The 21,249-nt window shown below is 40.4% G+C and overlaps 2 protein-coding genes across 19 annotated transcripts in view; both read left to right on the top strand.

The window, feature by feature from the left end:
- LOC135546405 (elastin-like) overlaps positions 1-19,561 on the top strand; it is a 92,891-nt gene extending 73,330 nt beyond the window's left edge. For 8 of the 18 annotated variants that reach the window (XM_064974807.1, XM_064974816.1, XM_064974805.1 and 5 more), the window contains 17 exons: positions 1,294-1,344; positions 2,331-2,351; positions 2,574-2,600; positions 2,892-2,915; positions 3,443-3,490; positions 5,157-5,186; positions 5,803-5,832; positions 6,330-6,365; positions 6,622-6,678; positions 7,508-7,576; positions 9,288-9,335; positions 11,690-11,761; positions 12,283-12,324; positions 13,213-13,305; positions 16,293-16,337; positions 17,768-17,836; positions 17,985-19,561. In XM_064974807.1, the coding sequence (XP_064830879.1) occupies positions 1,294-1,344; positions 2,331-2,351; positions 2,574-2,600; positions 2,892-2,915; positions 3,443-3,490; positions 5,157-5,186; positions 5,803-5,832; positions 6,330-6,365; positions 6,622-6,678; positions 7,508-7,576; positions 9,288-9,335; positions 11,690-11,761; positions 12,283-12,324; positions 13,213-13,305; positions 16,293-16,337; positions 17,768-17,836; positions 17,985-18,034 (812 nt within the window). In that variant the 3' untranslated portion in view covers positions 18,035-19,561. The remainder of the gene's footprint in view (positions 1-1,293; positions 1,345-2,330; positions 2,352-2,573; positions 2,601-2,891; positions 2,916-3,442; positions 3,491-5,156; positions 5,187-5,802; positions 5,833-6,329; positions 6,366-6,621; positions 6,679-7,507; positions 7,577-9,287; positions 9,336-11,689; positions 11,762-12,282; positions 12,325-13,212; positions 13,306-16,292; positions 16,338-17,767; positions 17,837-17,984) is intronic. The other 10 variants (XM_064974800.1, XM_064974811.1, XM_064974802.1 and 7 more) reach the window with 10 other exon arrangements.
- A 173-nt stretch (positions 19,562-19,734) lies between these two features.
- LOC135546404 (LIM domain kinase 1-like) overlaps positions 19,735-21,249 on the top strand; it is a 79,828-nt gene continuing 78,313 nt past the window's right edge. The window contains exon 1 of the mRNA XM_064974796.1: positions 19,735-20,102. Within this exon, the coding sequence (XP_064830868.1) occupies positions 20,045-20,102 (58 nt within the window). The 5' untranslated portion in view covers positions 19,735-20,044. The remainder of the gene's footprint in view (positions 20,103-21,249) is intronic.

Below are 21,249 nucleotides of genomic sequence, written 5' to 3'. Positions count from 1 at the left end.
TGTGACACTATGACCCATAACAGGTAGAACCACATGTTTTGCGCTCAACAAGACTTTGGATTTAATTCAATTGTTTTCTCATTGAAAATGCTGTATATCAAATACTGTATATCAAAAGCTACAGAGTAAGTGTTAGTTCCTGCAGCGGTTCTCAAACTTTTCAAGGACCCTTTTTGTGATAGAAAAGTCATCAGAGACCCCCTCATAATAAGAACAAAGCTCGAGTGAGTTCTAAAATAGCATACAAGGAGTGTAGTACACTAAGACGCTGGCAGTGCATGGCCGAATGAACCAAGTCTCGGACCCTTGGAAGGAACATTTTCCTGCAATTCTACACATTTTGTCATGGGGCAGAGAGAAAACTTTACCGTTTTAAAGCTTAAATTACAGTGCAGTTATGTTAAAACAATTTGGGGGGAATACAAAACGTATAATGTAAAAAGATTGGATACCAATATCCATGTGAGCCTGACAGGCCCATGTTGCCCAGGGTTAAGAACATACATTGTAGATTAATAATATTACATTGTATTGTATTGTATGACACCTTCTCAACTTATTCCACGGATCCCTTGGCCAAAATTTGTTTAATCTGTTGTTGTTAATAATATTAATAAAAAAATATATATGGAAAAAAAAAATATTATGTCCGTGGATCCCTGCAAAACCTCAGACCCTCTTTTGAGAACCCCTGAGTTACTGTATTTTAAATATACACTGTATTTTACAGAGCTGTTAAAAAAGCAGTAATTACTGTACCATAGAATGCAATACAAATATATATTTCTATTCAATAATAGAGACTGATTATAATGCAAGTTTTCCTTTTTGTTTGATGTACTGTATAACCTGACAAAACCCCATCAGACTTTTCCAGCAGGCCTCAGCAGGACATCAACGGCCTACAGACACAGGCTTAGCATCCTATCTAACTCCCCCCTCCTCTACCACTACCACTGCTGTCTGGCTAACTGCGCTCCACTGCAGGTGTATCATACAGCAACGGCAGTATCACGCAAGCCAGTCCCCTGCCTTATCTCTTCCCAAACCCCAAACCTCTTTGCCCACCTCTCTTCTCCCAAAATCCTCAAACGAGAGACAGCTTAATATCTGTTCTGCTAGTGCTGTCCCCTTTAGTGTCATTGTATGATCCAATAGCTATTCACCACCTGGAGCTGAAGCTTATCCCATCCCCTCCTGCCATGGCAGTGCCAAGGATCCCCATAATGGCTTCTGCTCTATGCTAGTTTTCAACTGCAATGGATGAAACTGGAACCTGTTGTCTTTTGGCAGATCCCACACCTATTGGCACACAGGCCACAGAGGCCCCAGAGCCAGAGCCCAGTAAGACTTGCTGCTGTCTGTGTTTGCATGATAAAACCATTTCTGACTAAGGACATAGTTACACTTCATTTGAAGAGTGTAGTATACACATGTATTCTTTACAATTCCTTACATACGCATTTCATAACATTTGATGTGATTACTTATTGGCTTTTGATAAACATTCGATCCATATGACAGTTGTTAGCGGTTGATTCTGTTAGATTCCTTTGTGAAAACATTGTAGTGTTTTGGCCTCCTGCTAAAAAAAAATGTAGAGGAATGTAAAGTAATGCTCATGTGGATGTTGACAAAATAATGTGATGCCAATGTATTTTCTAGACGTAGTTTGTCCTCTTAAAACGCTCCACCTCTCTGTCCCCCAACTAACTTTGCAGCTCGCTGCGCTTGAAATGTCTTCCATTTCTGCTCTCTCCTCCCTCCCTTGCTTTTTAACAAATAAAATGAATCTGACACTTGTCAATACTTGATTGACTTATACTTTAATGTTACTGGTATGAGACTGTATTGTGACAAGCTTCTCCTTCACAATAAAGATTGCTCCGATGAAGATTGTGCCTGATATCCCTATAGATGCGTACTGTATGCACTCACCCTTTCTCCTTGGTAGTTAAAGTCCTATCTCCCTCTATCTTCTACAGCAGGGGATCATATCCTTGCTATTACCTGATGTTTACTTACAGTACTGTATTCTAAATACCACATTGTTCGAAAAAATATATATGAGAACATTGGACACAAAAGTACATATTACTGTGTCATTCTTTCAGCACATATGTTTGGGGCCCCTGCTTTAGATGTGTTCTTCACAGTAGGGAAACTAACATTTGTGTAGCTTTACGGTATTTAATTCTGTTTGATTTTCTCTCTGTCTGGTTGCATCTCGGATAGAGTACTTTGATACAGTACTTTGTTGTTAATTTCCATGGAAATGCATAGTATAAGTATACCACGTCATTGATGAACTTTCTGTTGGTTTGCTGCAGGTGCCACAGGATTACCAGGAGGTATGTATTAGACCATTACCACTGCAGAACAGTTGTTGTATTTTTTTAGGAAGCCAACATTAATTATACTTTATATTCAATAGTTTTGCAACATATGTCATTAGAATCAATGAACATTTTATTTTAGTTTTTTGAGTGGTACGTTATTCTATTTTGGAGTACCTTTTATAACTGTCATAATTATGACCCAACTGGTAATAATTTACCTGATTGCCTTCACAGTTGGTGCTGGGGTTCTTCAACCTAGTGGTAAGTAATTGAAATAGATAATCCTGGCAGCGTAAAATTCCTTCTGCATAAAAATGGTGTCCTTACTTGTACCTATCAAACTTTCTGTACTTTCTTATATTTTCTTCTTATCTTATCTTTGAAGAGCAATATTAGATGGCTTTACTGTCAGCTCACCTTCATTGTTCATGACCTGTGATTATTTTTGCATTCACTGTACAGTCAAACATTAGTAGGGGTTTTGATTTATCATTACTTAGAACGGATATGCCTCTGTAACTGTGTGTTAAAGACGTTTCACTTTGTTTCCAGCTGGTACAGGCCCAGCTCAGCCTGGTGAGTGTTGTGTCCACCATAGCAGACCTGGATTCAAATACTATTGTTTTTCTTTAAAATACTTCTCATGTAGTTGCTACTGGAGTACAGCAGCCTGGAGGTTAGGTGTCTCAATAGTGGGGACTATAAGGAGCAGAGTATGTGACATTGTTTGGCCACATGGTGGCGACAAACTCCTGCAAGCAATGCTGTTAAGTCGTTTGTTTCCAGCTGCAAACGGAAATTAAAATAATAATAATAATTTGGTGGTTGTTTATATTTGTCCTGTTTTCACATGTGCATTATAGACACGTGTGAATTGGAAATTTGTTTTTTGCATATCCCAACTCCCCCTGAGACACCCTTGGAGAGTGGGGTCAATGCCATGGTCAGCCATTATCAACGGCGACACTGGAGCAATTAGGGCTAAGTGCCTTGCTCAAGGGCACATCGGCAGATGTTTTACATTGTCGCCTCGGGGATTCAAACTAGCGACCTTTCGGTTTCTGCCCCAAAGCTCTAACCGCTAGACATTATATTATTTACAGGTGTGGGTGTCGGAGCAGGTGGCAAAGCTCCTAAACCGCCTGGTGCAGGTAAGCATTCTGAAACCCTACTAACACTATATTATTGCAGTAGTATTACAGCACTGGTTGTTTACAACTTCAAATTGATACCATCAACTCAGATTGATTCATAACCCATCCAATAATGTGATTGAACACTTTTACATGCCTATATAAGATGTATTAACCCCTATGCACATTCATGTAGTAGTGATGTACCAACCCTCATACCCACGATTCAGAATAATATGCTTAGTTATTGGTCAGGTAAGGATGCTATTACCTTCTTTACGTACAGTAAGTCAGTAGCTGGAGTTATTTACACACAATGAAGAGCAGCATCAGCCCTTTTCACTGGTCTAATGCACCAAAACATCCCATTAAGACTAGACTGCGACTAAAAGGAATTATGATTCCATGGTAATATATCATATATGAATAATGCTGACCCAGGCCACAATTTTTGTTGACATACCTAAAATGTGTTAGCCATTGCAAGACAGTCATATTGATTAAAGATATACAGAGATAAGTACAAGTCAACAGCATATGATAGTAAAAGGTGCAGTTATATTTACTAGTAGTCTTGGGCCTTTATAAATCAAATCAAATCAAATGTTATTTGTCACATGCGCCGAATACAACAGGTAGACCTTACAGTGAAATGTTTACTTACAAGCCCTTAACCAACAATGCAGTAAGAAAAATACAGTGAGTGCTAAGAAACTATTTACTCAAATAAACTGAAGTAAAAAATAAAATGTAAAATGTAAAATACAAATACAAATAAAAAATAAGAGAAATAGAAAAATAACATATAATTAAGGAGCAACAATAAAATAACAGTAGCGAGTATATACACAGGTTAGTTGAGGTAATTGAGGTTATATGTACATGTAGGTAGAGGTAAAGTGACTATACATGGATAATAAACAGAGAGTAGCAGCAGAGTAAAAATGGGGGTCCGGGTAGCCATTTGATTGGGGGTAGAAGCTGTTAAGAAGCCTTTTGGACCTAGACTTGGCGCTCTGGTATCGCTTGCCATGCGGTAGCAGAGAGAACAGTTTATGACTAGAGTGTCTGGAGTCTTTGGCAATTATTTGGGCTTTCCTCTGACACCGCCTGATATAGAGGTCCTAGATGGCAGGAAGCTTGGCACCAGTGATATACTAGGCCGTATAAGGTGCTGTTGGGACGTGTAATATTAAAGAATAGACCGAATCTAGACATGTGGATTCAGTCATCCTTATACGTTCACATGTTTGTTATGTGCATTTTTTGAAACCCATTCCTTATGAGGGAAAGCTTTAGGGTGAACCTGCCTGAACTCCTGCGAATGTGTTGAATATGTTATCTCTGTCTCAGCTAGCTGGGTATCTCCTCCACTAGAGGCAAAAAGAAAACAATTCAGGCCTACATGTATATATTTTTGTGAACCATTTCTGTTGAGCATTTAAATACATATTTGGACTACAACATAAAATGAAGGCCCATGTATGATTATTGGCCAACAAATCTTAAACTAGATGAGAGCGCAAGATGAAGGTCTGAAGTCTTAAACCTGAAAGGCCTTGCATGACTGAATCTGCATTAGGATGTTCTCATTTATTGTCTTAACTAACATTCTTTGGCGTCCCCTGGTGATGAGGTCATCATGTCAGGAAATAAGCTGCTTTTCTTTGTTGTCATGATTCAGGGGGATACCCATATGGTGGTTATGGACAGGGTATGTATGAGAGAGGAGAAGAGCAAACCACAACCTTATCACTGCACTAGCAGCAAGCAGTCACACTCTGCTTAAACACACAAACACACACACATTTCTGTTTTTATTTCAAACTACTGTATGACTTCACTGAGATGTGACCTTGGCTTGATCCATATATTGCAGGAAATAATACAGATCCTTACACCATTCAGTATTTTATACAGGCAGAATTCATCAATCCACTACACACTTTATGAGTGATATGATGATTTAATCATACATTATGATATGCTGATTTAATGATGGAACATGACTCATTCTTTACATTAATCAATAATAGGATTTAATCACATCAATTAATCATAGGACTGATTCATATGCAATGGACAGCAGTATCAGCCTCTTCTCTGTAAATTAATGCATCAAAGTTCTGATCAAAATTAGGATTGTATGGCCAGGCCAGGGATAAGCTGTGTAATATTTTGACATGTTGAAAGCATATTAAAGTTTATTATATAAGCAGGGGTCAGCTAACTTTATTGGAATTAGTATGCTAGCTACAAGACCTGACGGAGCCACTCGCTGGTGCTCCCTTGTTAGGAATAAAGCTGCTTTTCTTTCCATCATGATTCAGCAGGACGACTCCCGTATGGTCATGGACAGGGTATGTATGAGACAGGAAAGGAGGAGGTGAGAGGAGGGGAGAGGAGGAGAGGATAGAAGGCCACTCCACCACATCCTCTTAAAACTTGTATTATAGGCAAAGAAAGAAAACAACAAACATTAGTTTGAACTGTACCAGATGTACTAGATCGTGAACTCTGACCTCTAGGCTGACCTCACAGTATACCTCTTATGTCATCACTTTAAAAGCTTCACACAGTCTGTAGGTCTTCACTATCAAATCACAAGGTCATGTTGAAGAGATTATTGTTGATAGAGCTAGGACGATAAAGCTTGTGTGTGACATTCAGCATAGACAGGAGGTACTGTAGTTAGCAGTACTGTATAGTCCTCTCCACCATCATTCATAATTCCATCTCAGATCAATGTCCCATCCCACAGCTTTGATGGTACACTGCAGTAGTGGCATCCCTTCCAGCCCCACACCCGACCATATGTTATGTCCATGGGGTTTTAATGGCATATATTGCTCCACAGGTGCAGGTGGATATCCCTATGGAGGAGGCTATGGAAGTAAGCCAATTTCCCTATCTGCATCATTGTAATGGAGTCTCAAACTTAATTCACAAAGACCATGTGTGGCCTACGGTTACTTTCTACTCAGACTAAATCCCCATCACTATAATTGTTTTATTCAGGTATTTGTCCATTAATCTCAATACATTTCCGTGTCCCTGGTGATACAGTCACTGTGGCATTACAGTCACTGTGGAGTAGAGAGTAAAAATAGGCTGTGCGGATTACATTTATGATCTCTGTATTTCCTCAGCTCCATACGGAGCAGGAGCTGGACAACTTCCTGGAGCCAAGCCCCTGAAACCTCCAGGTGTGTGTCAGTGCATGACTGTGTCATAAGAAGTGTTGATCGAAGATGTAGCTACAGTACAGTGAGCTCCAAAAGTACAAATGTTTTGTTGTTTTGTCTCTGTACCCCAGCACTTTGGGTTTGACATGATACAAAGTGCAGACTGCCAGCTTTAATTTGAGGGTATTTTCATCCTAATTAGGTGAACCATTTAGAAATGGCAGCACTTTGTGTATGTACATAGTCCCCACACTTTAGGGGACCAACGTATTGGGACAAATTCACTTATGTGTATTCAAGTAGACAAAGGTTTACTATTTGGTCCCATATTCATAGCATGCAATGATTACATCAAGCTTGTGACTCTACAAACTCTACAAAGTATTCTTATTTTCAATAAAAGTGACTCCAAAATTACACAATACATTATATAAAATTAACTTCTATTGGACAGAAAATAATCTGAAACAACCAAAAAAACAGCAAATGCTTCCAACAGTTTGTAGAGTCACAAGCTTGATGTAATCATTGCATTCTAGGAGTATGGGACCAAAAACTAAACTTTTGACGACTTTAATACACATATAAGTGAATTTGTCCCAATACTTTTGGTCCTCTAAAATGGGGGGACTATGTACAAAAAGTGCGGTAATTTCTGAACCGTTTACCTTAATGGATGAAAATAAAATTAAAGCTGACAGTCTGCACTTTAACCTCGTTGTCGTTGTATCATTTCACATCCAAAGTGCTGGAGTACAGAGCCAAAAAAAAAAGAATGTGTCACTGTCCCAATACTTTTGGAGATCACTGTATATAATCTCACTCACTGTGTTTTGTATCTCTCCTGTAGTTGTGGGAGGAGCAGGCGGTGTGGCTGGAGGAGCAGGTATTCCTCTTACTGGAGCCGGTGGTGGTGTAGGTATGGGATCAGTTTCGTACGCGTCTTAGGAAATAAGCAAGCTTTCTGTGTAACTGAGCCAACATCCACAATGTCCCCATAATGGAGCCGTACAAAGAGACATGTTGAGTTAAACCCCATCCCATAAGTTCAATAATGTCTTACTGTAACTCCATACTCCCTAACCTCAGATCAACTCTGTATAACATTGTGTTACATACGGTGCATTCGGAAAGTATTCAGACCCCTTCCCTTTTTCCACATTTTGTTACGTTACAGCCTTAAAATCAATGTATTAAATACCTTTATTTCCTCATCAATCTACACACAATGCTCCATAATGACAACACGAAAACAGGTTTTTAGAAATATTTGCACATTTATTAAAACTACAAAACCTTATACGTTTTTTAGCTTTATACGTAAATACCTTATTTACGTATTCAGACCCTTTGCTATGAGATTCGAAATTGAGCTCAGGTGCATCCTGTTTCCATTGATTATCCTTGAGATGTTTCTACAACTTGATTGAATTCTATCTGTGGTAAATTCAAATGATTGGACATGATTTAGAAAGGCACACACCTGTCTATATAAGGTCCCACAGTTGACAGTGCATGTCAGAGCAAAAACCAAGCCATGAGGTCCAGGGAATTGTCCATAGAGTTCAGACAAGATTGTGTCGGGGCACAAATCTGGGGAAGGGTACCAAAACATTTCCGCAGCATTGAAGGTCCCCAGAAAACAGTAGCCTCCATCATTCTTAAATGGAAAAAGTTTGCAACCACCAAGACTCTTCTGAGCAATCAGGGGAGAAGGGAGGTGACCAAGAACCCAATGGTCACTGAGAGAGCTCTAGAGTTCCTATGTGAAGATGGGAGAACCTTCCAAAAGGACTACCATCTCTGCAGCACTCCACCAATCAAGTGTTTATGGTAGAGTGGCCAGACCGAAGCCACTCCTCAGTAAAAGGCACATTTGCCAAAAAGCACCTAAAGGAATCTCAGACCATGAGAAACAAGATTCTCTGGTATGATGAAACCAAGATTGAACACTTTGGCCTGAATGTCAAGTGTCACTTCTGGAGGAAACCGGGCACCATTCCTACGGTGAAGCATGGTGGTGGCAGCATCAACGACCCTAAGCACACAGCTAAGACAACGTAGGAGTGGCTTCGGGACAAGTCTCTGAATGTCTTTGAGTGGCCCAGCTAGAGCCCGGACTTGAACCCAATCGATCGAACATCTCTGGAAAGACCTGAAAATAGCTGTGCAGGTACACTCCCCATTAATCCTGACAAGGCTTGAGAGGATCTGCAGAGAAGAATGGGAGAAACTCCCCAAATAAAGGTGTGCCAAGCAAGTAGCGTCATACCCAAAAAGACTTGAGGCTCTAATCGCTGCCAAAGGAGCTTCAACAAAGTACTGATTAAAGGGTCTGAATATGTAATATTTCATTTTTTAAATTTTTTTTATACATTTGCAACTATTTCTAAAACCTGTTTTTGCTTTGTCATCATGGGGTATTGTGTGTAGATTGATGAGGGGAGAAAACAATTGAATTCATTTTAGAATAAGGCTGTAACGTACTGTAACAAAATGTGGAAAAAGTCAAGGGGTCTGAATACTTTCCAAATGCACTGCAAATCTGTCAACATAAATCTCTGGTATTCCCTACACAATGAGGTCATCATGTCAGGAATAAAACGGCTTTTCTTTCCACCATGATTCAGGGGGATACCCGTATGGTTATGGTCAAGGTGGTTATGGACAGGGACAGGGTATGTATGAGAGAGGAGAAGCAGGCCAGCTCAATATTGTATTCCCTTTTATCTCACTCTGGCCTCTCAGAGTGACCATTGTCCAGGAAATGTCATTGGCTTGCACTTCCTGTGACCAATGAGGCAATAGGAGCGGTGACTGTGACAGACACCAGAGCCAGGAATGAGATGCCAAAGGGACTGTGTGTCTGTAACCCCATTGCCCACTGAGCTAGAAACACCCTTTCCAAACCAAACCGCTGAAACTCTCATTTCCCCTCAAACAGTTACAAAGCTACAAGTTATGCGGTTGTAGCTTTGTAACAACACAAAGCTTGACCATAGCCGGGGAAATGGCTTGTCCTTAACTGCCTAGTGTAGCTAGATAGGTTTAACTGTCATCAACAGTTGCTGATTATATAAAGCTACAGATACTGTAATAACTAGCTAGTAGCTAATAGCTACAGTTGAAGTCGGAAGTTTACAGAGAACCTTAGCCAAATACATTTAAACTCAGATTTTTACAATTCCTGACATTCAACACCAGTAAAAATTCCCTGTCTTAGGTCAGTTAGGATCACCACTTTATTTTAAGAATGTGAAATGTCAGAACAATAGTAGAGATTTATTTCAGTTTTTATTTATTTCATCACATTCCCAGTAGGTTAGAAGTTTACATACACTCATTTAGTATTTGGTAGCATTGCCTTCAAATTGTTTCACTTGGGTCAAACTTTTTGGGTAGCTTTCTAACGTTTATGGTAGTAATTTATCTAACTTTGTCTCCTCGGTAAGAAAAGCACCACTTATTTTTAAAATTAGGAATCCAATGTGCCATTTGTTTATTTCTGTGGTTACGTGACTAATGCTACTACTTCTTGGAAAATGTGTTGTACAACACATTTTCCAATAAATAGTAGCATTAGTCAAGCTTCCCACAATAAGTTGGGTGAATTTTGGCCCATTCCTCCTGACAGAGCTGGTGTAACTGAGTCAGGTTTGTAGGCCTCCTTGCTCGCACATGCTTTTTCAGTTCTGCCCACAAATTTTCTATAGGAAAGGAGGTCAGGGCTTTGTGAATGCTACTGCAATTCCATGACTTTGTTGTCATTAAGCCATTTTGCCACAACTTTGGAAGTATACTTGCTGTCATTGTTCATTTGGATGACCCATTTAGGACCAAGCTTTAACTTCCTGACTGATGTCTTGAGATGTTGCTTCAATATATCCACATAATTTTCCATCCTCAGGACGCCATCTATTTTGTGAAGTGCACCAGTCCCTCCTGCAGCAAAGCACCCCCACAACATGATGCTGCCACCCCCATGCTTCACGGTTGGGATGGTGTTCTTCAGCTTACATGCCTCCCCCTTTTTCCTCCAAAAATAACGATGGTCATTATGGCCAAGCAGTTCTATTTGTGTTTCATCACAGGACATTTCTCCAAAAAGTACAATCTTTGTCCCCATGTGCAGTTGTAAACCATAGTCTGGCTTTTTTATGCTGGTTTTGGAGCAGTGGCTTCTTCCTTGCTGAGCGGCCTTTCAGGTTATGTCGATATAGGACTTGCTTTACTGTGGATATAGATACTTTTGTACCCATTTCCTTCAGCATCTTCACAAGGTCCTTTGCTGTTGTTTTGGGATTGATTTGCACTTTTCGCACCAAAGTTCGTTCATCTCTAGGAGACAGAATGCATCTCCTTCCTGAGCGGTATGACGGCTCCGTGGTCCCATGGTGTTTATACTTGCGTACTATTGTTTGTACAGATGAAAGTGGTACCTTCGGGCGTTTGGAAATTGCTCCCAAGGATGAACCAGACTTGTGATTATTTTTACATTTTTTTTTCTGAGGTCTTGGCTGATTTCTTTTGACTTTCCCATAATGTCAAGTAAAAAAGCACTGAGTTTGAAGGTAGGCCTTGAAATACATCCACGGGTACACCTCCAATTGACTCAAATGATGTCAATTAGCCTATCAGAAGCTTCTAAAGCCATGACATCATTTTCTGGAATTTTCCAAGCTGTTTAAAGGCACTGTCAACTTAGTGTATGTAAACCTCTGACCCACTGAAATTGTGATAGTGAATTTTAAGTGAAATAATCTGTCTGTAAACAATTGTTGGAAAAATTACTTGTGTCATGCACAAAGTCGATATCCTAACCGACTTGCCAAAACTATAGTTTGTTAACAAGACATTTGTGGAGTGGGTGAAAAATGAGTTTTAATGACTCCAACCTAAGTGTATTTAAACTTCCGACTTCAACTGTACCTAGTGTGTGAAATTTCAACCATGTTCTTAGTGGAGGACTAGTCTCGCCCACTAGAGGCTTGGCATGAGGCTATTGGAGAACTAATCCAGTCTCATGTTTCAGGTGCGAGGTATCCTGCTGGTGTTGGTCTGGGAACAGGGGCAGGAGCAGGTCAAAAAGCACCCAAACCCCCAGGTAAAAACCCTGACACATAAAGCCCAGCTTTGTACTAATTACACGTTTTAGTCTTACTTATCCAATCTAACTCATATGAACAACATAGCACAGTGATGTTATCTTTTGGAGTAGAGTTATCGTAAAAGTAGTAAGAAATGCTGATCATTGAGTCATATCATCTCCAGACACTGAATCCCCCAGGGTACAGTACTGTAGGGCAAGACATAGAAGAAACCAGTGGAGACTCCCAGTGGAGACTGATTACCGTCAGAGGCAGAGTTAGTTTGTAACGGATTTTGCAACATCAAAGTGTGACGGTTTAGAGCTACAGCACAGACCTCTGGAGAGTCGTTCTATTCTGCCCATAACAGTACTGCTTGAGCTCTGCCACGGGAAGTAGGATTCCATCATTGTATACAAGATGTTCCTGCCTACAGCTTAGCCATATTCAACAGCAGACCTGGGTTCAAATAGTATTTGAAAATCGTTCAACTATATCTCAACTCTTCAGTAATGCTCCACTCTCTCCTGTTCAATAGGTTATGGTAACCTGGGTGCTGGTGGTGCTGGTTATAATCCAGGTGAGACTGACTGTCCTGCTGTAGTTTCTGTAGTTTACTGTAGTTAACTGTGAGGTTTCATCCTCATGTTCATAAACTGGTTAAAATGCACACACATAGGTAGCAGGATAGTGTCACCTCACTAAGACTCACTGTCAAAACACTGTGATGAAAAGACTTCTCTGACAAGTCAGACATCGCAAGACTAGCATGGCACATATCATGTCTTCATATGGTTAGGATTATGTTGACACATTGGCAGGGTTTTGACTATGTTCAGGATTATACTTGGAAGTGTATCACCAAAGTTGTGGAACTTTCAGCATCCTCTCCTCTCCTCCTCTCCCTCGCTGTTCGGGATGAATGTTATCACGCAGGTCCAGCAGTGGAGAGACTGCTCTCTGCCTCAGGCTCCACGGATACTGACTAGTCAATGCCTGCAGGCTATTATCCACCAACCATTGGTCAAATATTCCCTGACACAGAGAGCAGAGCACCCCACAGTACAACATATTGCCTGTTTCACATGCTATCACATATGGTACAGCTTTGCTAAAACTGTATGCAAATGTTGTTACCCAAGGAGAATTCAGCACCATTAGCCTTTTGATAAATACTGTAGCTAAATAGTTTGAATAAACACACTGGCCTGGTAAATATGCATACACAATGCATATGACCTGATGCTACCTCTCAGTTCATACTGTATGTTGTAATTTGACTGGTTGTGTTCTGGGCTCGGCCATTGATTGTTGAGAAAAAAGCCATGCTTAAGTTAAGTCTGAGACCAAAGCTGCAGTAGGGTAGGTAACCCTTTCTAAATGTAGACTAGTATATACAATGTATACAGTATATGTAGTGTTGTTGTGTGTTGTTGTTTTGTTAATTTTTGCTGTGTTACCCTTGCAGGTGCTGGTGCGGTCCCAAATTACGGAGGTGGCTACCCACAACAACGGGGCTACCCACAGCAAGGTGGCGGCTACCCACAGCAAGCCTACCCGGGTAACGTGTATAACCGCTATATGTGACAATCAGATGCACTGTGTGTACAGTATGTGTACATAAACATGGGGTTGTTGTTGTTACAGTATCTCTTATGTATAGCGTGTGTGTGTGTGTGTGTGTGTGTGGGGGGTTGGGGGTGATGGTCATTTTCCATAAAGGTTATTTCCTCTCAGGAGCATGTTTTGTATTGTGACCCCCAAGGATCATCGTGAACACTGACAGTGCCAGTTATCAGTGGCAACTTCCACAGAGACAACAGCACAGAGCCATTTATCAGTGGCAACTACCACAGAGACAACAGCACAGAGCCATTTATCAGTGGCAACTACCACAGAGACAACAGCACAGAGCCATTTATCAGTGGCAACTACCACAGAGACAACAGCACAGAGCCATTTATCAGTGGCAACTACCACAGAGACAACAGCACAGAGCCATTTATCAGTGGCAACTACCACAGAGACAACAGCACAGAGCCATTTATCAGTGGCAACTACCACAGAGACAACAGCACAGAGCCATTTATCGGTGGCAACTACCACAGAGACAACAGCACAGAGCCATTTATCATCTAGAGAGACAAAGGGACAAGGAGAAAAACAGTTTTTAGCTGTTAAAGCTTTTTATAGAGAATGGGATGTTGTGACCCAGGAACTATAAAGATAAAAGTAGAACAAAAAGAGCTTGTGGTTTGAACCAAATTTGATAGATGTGTTTGATTTATCGTATTTGTTCATCTTTACTATCCAGTGAAGATAGCGGAAGCAAGGGCATTCACTTTGAGTTCCCCTTTGTAAGCATGCCCCAATCATTCACTTACAGTAAATGTAGAAAAGTGTTGATTGGCCGTAAGTTTAGACTTCTGACAGACTTGACATAATTTTGCAAAACTAAGTTTAATACTAAGAAATAGTCGCCAACAGTTATTTCAAGGTCAAATAGGCTAGCCCCTCAACAGAACCATCAAAAGAATAGCTGGCAATTAAACCTAACCTATTATCCTGACCACATATGCCCACTGGCAACAGGGGTTTGAGCCTTGTCTCAACCACCCTCTGTCTATGCCCCTACTATCTGTCTCCCTCTCTACATTTCCAGCTGAACTGTAAATACAAAATATAAAAGCAAAAAGCAAAAATTCAACCTGACTCAGAGTGCTGGTGGATCTTTCACTGCCCATGATTACCCCCTGTTTCTGCCTGGATCAGGATGTGGACTAAAGCCGAATTGTCGACAGACAAGTAACCCAGAACGACAGACAGACCAGAGAAAGAGAGAAGGGAACTGATCTAGAGACAATTGAAAGGAACAGCCAACTTCTCCATACCTGGTTTAGTTTCCCCCAATTAAATTAATTGAGGGGGAACATTGGGTGCTCTGAGAACTTAAATGGTTATGAAAATAATCATCATTATTTTTTGATTGAGGTGGTGTTTGGAATGTTGGTCCCTCTCTGTCTCTTTGTCTCTCTCTCTCTCTCTCTCTCTCTCTCTCTGTCTCTCTGTCTCTCTCTCTGTCTCTCTCTCTCTCTCTCTCTCTGTCTCTCTGTCTCTCTTTCTCTCTCTCACACACTCTCTGTCTCTCTCTCTGTCTCTCTGTCTCTCTCTCTCTGTCTCTCTCTCTCTCTGTCTCTCTGTCTCTCTGTCTCTCTCTCTCTCTCTCTCTCTCTGTCTCTCTGTCTCTCTTTCTCTCTCTCACACACTCTCTGTCTCTCTCTCTGTCTCTCTGTCTCTCTCTCTCTCTGTCTCTCTCTCTCTATGTCTCTCTGTCTCTGTCTCTCTGTCTCTCTCTCTGTCTGTCTCTCTGTCTCTGTCTCTCTGTCTCTCTCTGTCTCTCTCTCTCTCTCTCTCTCTCTCTCTTAGCGTAGTCCCTAGTTGCTAATTACTCTCACTTTTACTGTAGCTTCTGTGAATTCGATAGCTACTCTGACCATGCAAATCAGGTATTAATGTTTTACTACCATGGTGTAAATATTGCCCACACACAGAAAACATCAAACACTCCTGGTAACCTCCTCAATTTACAGCTTCAAATGTATAAGTCCTAATATTACTGATGATGTAGAGTTAACTTGAATTGTCAATGACTTAAGTCTGGCAACATGATGATGATGTCTAGCATTATATTTGTAATGAACCAAATCTCTATTGGTAGCTTTTTATCTTTTAACATATAAATACCGTTCATTTCCAATTTCTTACATTTGACATGATTAAAAATAATGATTTAATTCAGGATGTCTTAATGGTGTGACCACCCTTGGGATTAAGGAATTGGTTTTTGGATGACTTAATGAGCTCTGCTGCATATTCCTGTCTAGTCTGAAATGCAGACTGTTTACTGACAAAACAGATACAGGTGATGAATGTTATTTCTGGCATCATTGAACGCTTTACCCTTGCAGTGTGCTTGTTTACTATATATCTATTCATTTTTTACTATTTGTTTACAAAGACAGTAATGAGACCAAAACATGGTATTTTGCTATTGCAGTATTAGTAAAAGCATGTGGTTGTTACTCTATCAGATAATGCTCAAACATAATCACACTTTCTTGAAAAGTCTCTACATTTTGTCTTACATAAATTCCAAAGCATGTCATCATTACATGGGGAAAATCCCCTTGTGATTATGTGATGTCTGCTGTTTCCTAATCAGATTGATAGTGTGTTTATGACTATACCTGTTTTGACTGAGAATGTCCCATGCTGATCATTCTAGTTCATGACTCACCAAAACACGGGCACTTTCCATTGGTTATCTATCTGACCAAGTGTGTTTTGGTTGCTTTGTGTGTTCCAATGCACAATGAAGAAAGGGTCTTCAGCTCTCTCACCCTCTATCTAAAAACTCTCTGATCAAAGTTTTTGAAGATTCTACTACATTGTGCTATTTTAAACATGAATCGCCCTTAGCACACATCATCTCATTCCTTCCAAACTCCAAATGCTTTTTCTTAAGTTTAAACGTTGTCTGTTTACTAGGAGCATATGGAGCAGGCCAGACGGCACCACTGACTCCTCAACAAGGTACTGGTGTCTTCCTACTTTCGCCTCTTGAAAAGTAACTGTTGTCCTATTCAGCCAAACGTTACACCACACAGCCAGTGCAAGGGGGAAAGATTTGCTTGAAATTTTCAGATTTTCTCTTACACCTGGTACATTTCCTATTTTATTATAATCAGTCAGTTCTTAGCGGAGGTTGACATCACATAAGATTATTTGGATGAGATTAGAATGAGAGGATGGGGAGGGTGATAGAACAGTGAGTACTTGTCAGTGCAGATGGTGTACCAACCAATGCCTAGTGGAGTCTGATAATCTGAATTTTCCTGAGCACAGGGAAGATTACTGACAGTGGGATTATGTTTCAAAAAGCAAGGCAGGTTTTTCTCAGCTAGTTTAATAAAAACCTATGACAGGTCAGGATTTAGAGGATTTGCTGTGCTGATATTGCGTGGACATCTTTGGGATATTAACCTAAAATAAATTCACAACAGTCACTGTCAGTCTGTTTCTGTAGTGCTGCACCAGAGGAGGCTGGTGGGAAGAGCTATAGGAAGATGAGCTCATTGTAATGGCTGGAATGGAATATATATGGAACAGAGTGTTTGATACCATTCCATTTATTCCATTCCAGTATTTGCAATGAGCCCATCCTCCTATAGCTCCTCCCACCAGCCTTCTCTGTCAGCGCACATGTTTGCTAGGAGCCCACAACTGTATACTGGCACTGCCAGAGGAGAAATTACCCAGCATATTTTCTTGACTAATTGGAATCCACTTTTTCAGCTATATCTTAGCTGTTATTACTTTTAGTAGATAAGACTTACACTCACATGAGTTTTTATATAACTATTTAAAACTTTTTAAAACTTTCACATGTTTACACTTATCACAAGAATGATCTAAATGTCTAATCTACATTATGCCAAATGATGTGCTATTGCCAATTATCTGTGCTAATACAGTATCATAAATTATAACTTGTTATCAATGTAAGCCCCTTTATGGTGCATAGATCAAGTAGTATTCCCATTATATTACACACATACCGCTCACACCTCTGAGTACAGCCTGCAACCTACTGTAGGATACCTGCAGTTCAAATCAATACATTTGTAATAGCTGAGAATTATTTGTTAACACTATTGATTTGGAGCATCTGTTGCAGTCGCAACACAAGTGAATATCAATAGCCCCTTTGTATCTAGCATATGCGGACAGCCAACCTGTTATTGTTTGTTGTTAGCCAACCTGTTAGCGTATGCTAACTGACTCACCAGGCTTGCTGGGGCTCTTGGCTGCAGTGGTCAAGCAACAGATGTCCATAAAGTTTACCCATCTGTGCAGTGTGGTTAGAAAAACACATTAGAGTTGTTCAGGATATTACTTGCCAACACTGTAAAAAAAAAAATGTTAATCACAGGTGCTTTTGTGGTCACTAACTTTTTTCGCAGCCAAAGCAGCCAAGTATGGCCCACTCCAGAGCTTCCTTGGTGGAGCAGGAGGAGGAGGCTACAGACCAGGTACGATAAAACACACACACATCCTCTGGCATGTGACCAAAACAATTCTTAAATCTGGTTCCGAACCAAGTAGAAATGCATGAATCCAAACCGTCTTTCAAATGCATACATTTAAAATATCCTCTTTTCCAATGTGGTTTCTGAACAGGAGGAGTTGCTGCTGGATGCCAAAGCAAATACTGTGGAAGGCGGAAGTAGAGGATGTTCTTGAGAAGAAGTTGAATTTCAAGAAACAATGGTGCTACTGCATTATCTAGAATGTAAATTTTATATGCACAAAATCCCCCATTACAGTATGTAAAGATATGTTGTACTTTATTTGATATTTTTTATACAAACCCACCGACCCAGACTTTTGCACACATTTGATGTGACTTGGTGTTATTGATTGTGCCTTTATCGTTACAGTGGTCATGGTGCTCATCATCTCTTACTGACATGCCTGCGATGCTCCCCATTTAGTAGCTATACTCAGTAGTTGTGTGTGCATGCATGTGTGTGGGCGTGTTTGTGTGGATGTTTGCCTATGTGGCTGTGTGTATGTGTGCGCTTGCACGTGTTGCCATAGATGTGTGCGTGTTTGGGTAGATAGGAGAATGTGAAAGATTCTCCAGCTATAGAAGCACCAGTTCTGTGACAGTACATCCCTCTACTGCAGTATCCCCAATTGCTTAGTGTCTGTGTGTACCAAAGTTGGAGATCTTCACATACTGACACGTCAAACTAAGGGTTGAGCTTCAAGAGGTATGGTTGGTAAAGTGCTGATAAACTTTGGCCATGTATCAGAACTGCCTCCTCTGGCTTTCTATCATCTCTGCTGCTATTTATAGCCCTGGGTGAAATAGCAGTGGCATAGCGGGTGTGTGTGGGCACAGGTTTCACAGTCCATCTGCCATCAGTAACTATTTTAAGTGCCATGGTTTAAGTAGCCTATCTTCAGCCTTCTTACCTTGATTTCCGCCAAACTTGTGAAGTATGAAGAGCAGGCTTTGCTCTGAATGTTGGAAAGCTGATGACAATCAATCCAAAGGTGTTCAAAAGATTTTTAGGTGATCTTTAGTGATATTCATATCATACATTGTGTCAGTTTGTACCAATCATTTGAAATGCGGTGTGATTTGTTTCTTAAATGATTTGTATGTTTTTAGTTTTTAGAGATGCAGGTTTTACAAAAATGTAAAAGTAAAATTCAAATCCTTTCGATACTGCTCTGGCATGTATTGTACATTATGTATGAATGACATGAACATTTTGTTTTCTTAATAATGTATAATTTTTCTGGTGTCCAAGATTAAGTGCCTAGAATGTTTAACATATCTGGAATCATTCTAGTTTCACATGCAGTTATAGTTAATTTATGCAAATTGCCTCTCATTATTCAAATTTCAAATATTTCTGGTCAGAAAAGTCTCCAGATTTGTGTAATCTAGAATAAGGCAACTAACTGTATGTTGTAGTAATAGCCCTAGGTTATCATGACTCTCACTCTCTTCAGTTCTTGTAGCCTACTCCGTGATGGTTTTTATGAACTGTGTGAGCCGCAACTGTCAGGGACCGCTGCCCTGTGCCGTGGGATAGTATTCATCTGATTTAAACAGAAAAAAATAAGGAATTATGGGGTTTTGTACTTTTTCATTTTCACAGCACATTTGACTTGTGCCCAGCAATACCGACCTTTTATTTGCTTCAGTAAAAAAACTAAATAAAATTGTTTTAATGAATACACATTTGTGCCCAGGCATCAGCGTTTTTCCATCTGCACCAAAACTGCACCAACATATCAAAATGAATCAATGGCTCAAATGTTATTCAAGAACTTTAAAATGGCTGAAGGTAGGCTAGTCTTTTATTAATGCAACTAGCCTATTCCAGCCTGTTCTCATAGACGAGATGATACAGCTCATTTCTGTGATGGGTGCACTGCGCATCCCTTCCTCTGCCCTCAGTTGCTTGTGTTTGTGCTTTTGCTGCGCAGACAAAAATTCCAGGGATTGTTGTCGGTTGGCCAACCCATAGCTTCCTGTCCCCTGCCGGAATGTTTTAATTCGTCCATCCTCTCTTCTTCGAATGAATCGCAGAATATCTTTCGAAGTAGTGTCAAGCTGTAAGGGGCGTCCAGCGGGCTGCATATATACACACACAACACTACTAGACCGGTTATCTGTTTATCAGAGGCAGGCTCTCATAGAGCTCCGAGTCGGAGAGTGAATGAGGTTGATGCTGTTCTGTTGTAACTGGAAGGACGAACGTATGGGAGAGGAGGAAGGTGAGTTCAAGTTTTCGATACGCAGTTTTTCTCTGGAAAGACGATAGCGGGTGTCTTGAAACGTGTCAGGGCGAGCGAGAGATGTTATTAGAGCTAGTGTAGTGAACCCTTCATCGCTCGATAACAGAGATGCTACAATGAATTCATAATAAACAACACAATAGATATATTGTTTATGGTATTTTTGGAGGGTGAGATTGGTGACATGTATTCTTTGAGAATGCTCAATAAAGAATGTCCTTGTTTTGCTGCAATAACACAAGTAGGTAGTCGTTCTATTTTATTTCCGAGTAACACAGGCCCACTGCATAATTTTAACACGGCCGGGATGGTGTTTAGAAGTATAATAATTTGGGTATTAGAACTGTTAATGTTTTGGTTAGTTCAGTCTAATTAAATGCAAATTACATGGGACATTGAAACCACAGCACTGCTCTGACCCACAACAACACAACTTCAAAACTGATAGTTAGACTTTCTTTTAAATAATCAATACCCTTTCTTGGCATTCCATTCCTGTGAATCCATGACCTCGTTTAGCCTAGTTGCAATGTAACTAGTTCCACGGATACTTTAGCTAGCTCACTAGCCTATATTGTGGAAGTTGGATATACAAAATAATGTAGCCTACAATATAACATTTATGAAAAAGGATAGGTAGGAAACTTGTCTATGACAAGTAGCCTAGTAATATCAACAGGATAGGGTGCCTAAATATCCGATTGGACAATGTTGTTACTGGGTCCTCACAGGAGGGGTAATCGACCAGAAATTCCTTTGCAGGATCTGGTTTCCATAGTAAGATCAACTGGAGCATTAAACTGCTCTTCCACTAATTGTCAAAGTAATGCCACTAGAAGGGTGTACAATTACTAGTAGTATATTCCTACTAATGCAGGTTCACTTAACAGGTTGTTGAAATCAGATTTTGTTCAGAGATGAAAATGGTATGAACTTGGGCCTTGCATTGTGTGACACTGACACACAGCATCAGGCCTGATAACCAACAATGATGAGACAGCCTACAGGGAGGAGGTGATGGCCCTGGGATTGTGCTGCCAGGAAAATAACCTCACACTCAACGTCAACAAAACAAAGGAGCTGATCGTGGACTTCAGGAAACAGCAGAGGGAGCAACCCCCTATCC

This window comes from Oncorhynchus masou, chromosome 9 (genome assembly GCF_036934945.1).
Source record: "Oncorhynchus masou masou isolate Uvic2021 chromosome 9, UVic_Omas_1.1, whole genome shotgun sequence".
Classification (NCBI taxonomy): domain Eukaryota; kingdom Metazoa; phylum Chordata; class Actinopteri; order Salmoniformes; family Salmonidae; genus Oncorhynchus; species Oncorhynchus masou.
This window is presented reverse-complemented; position numbering and strand designations above follow the sequence as displayed.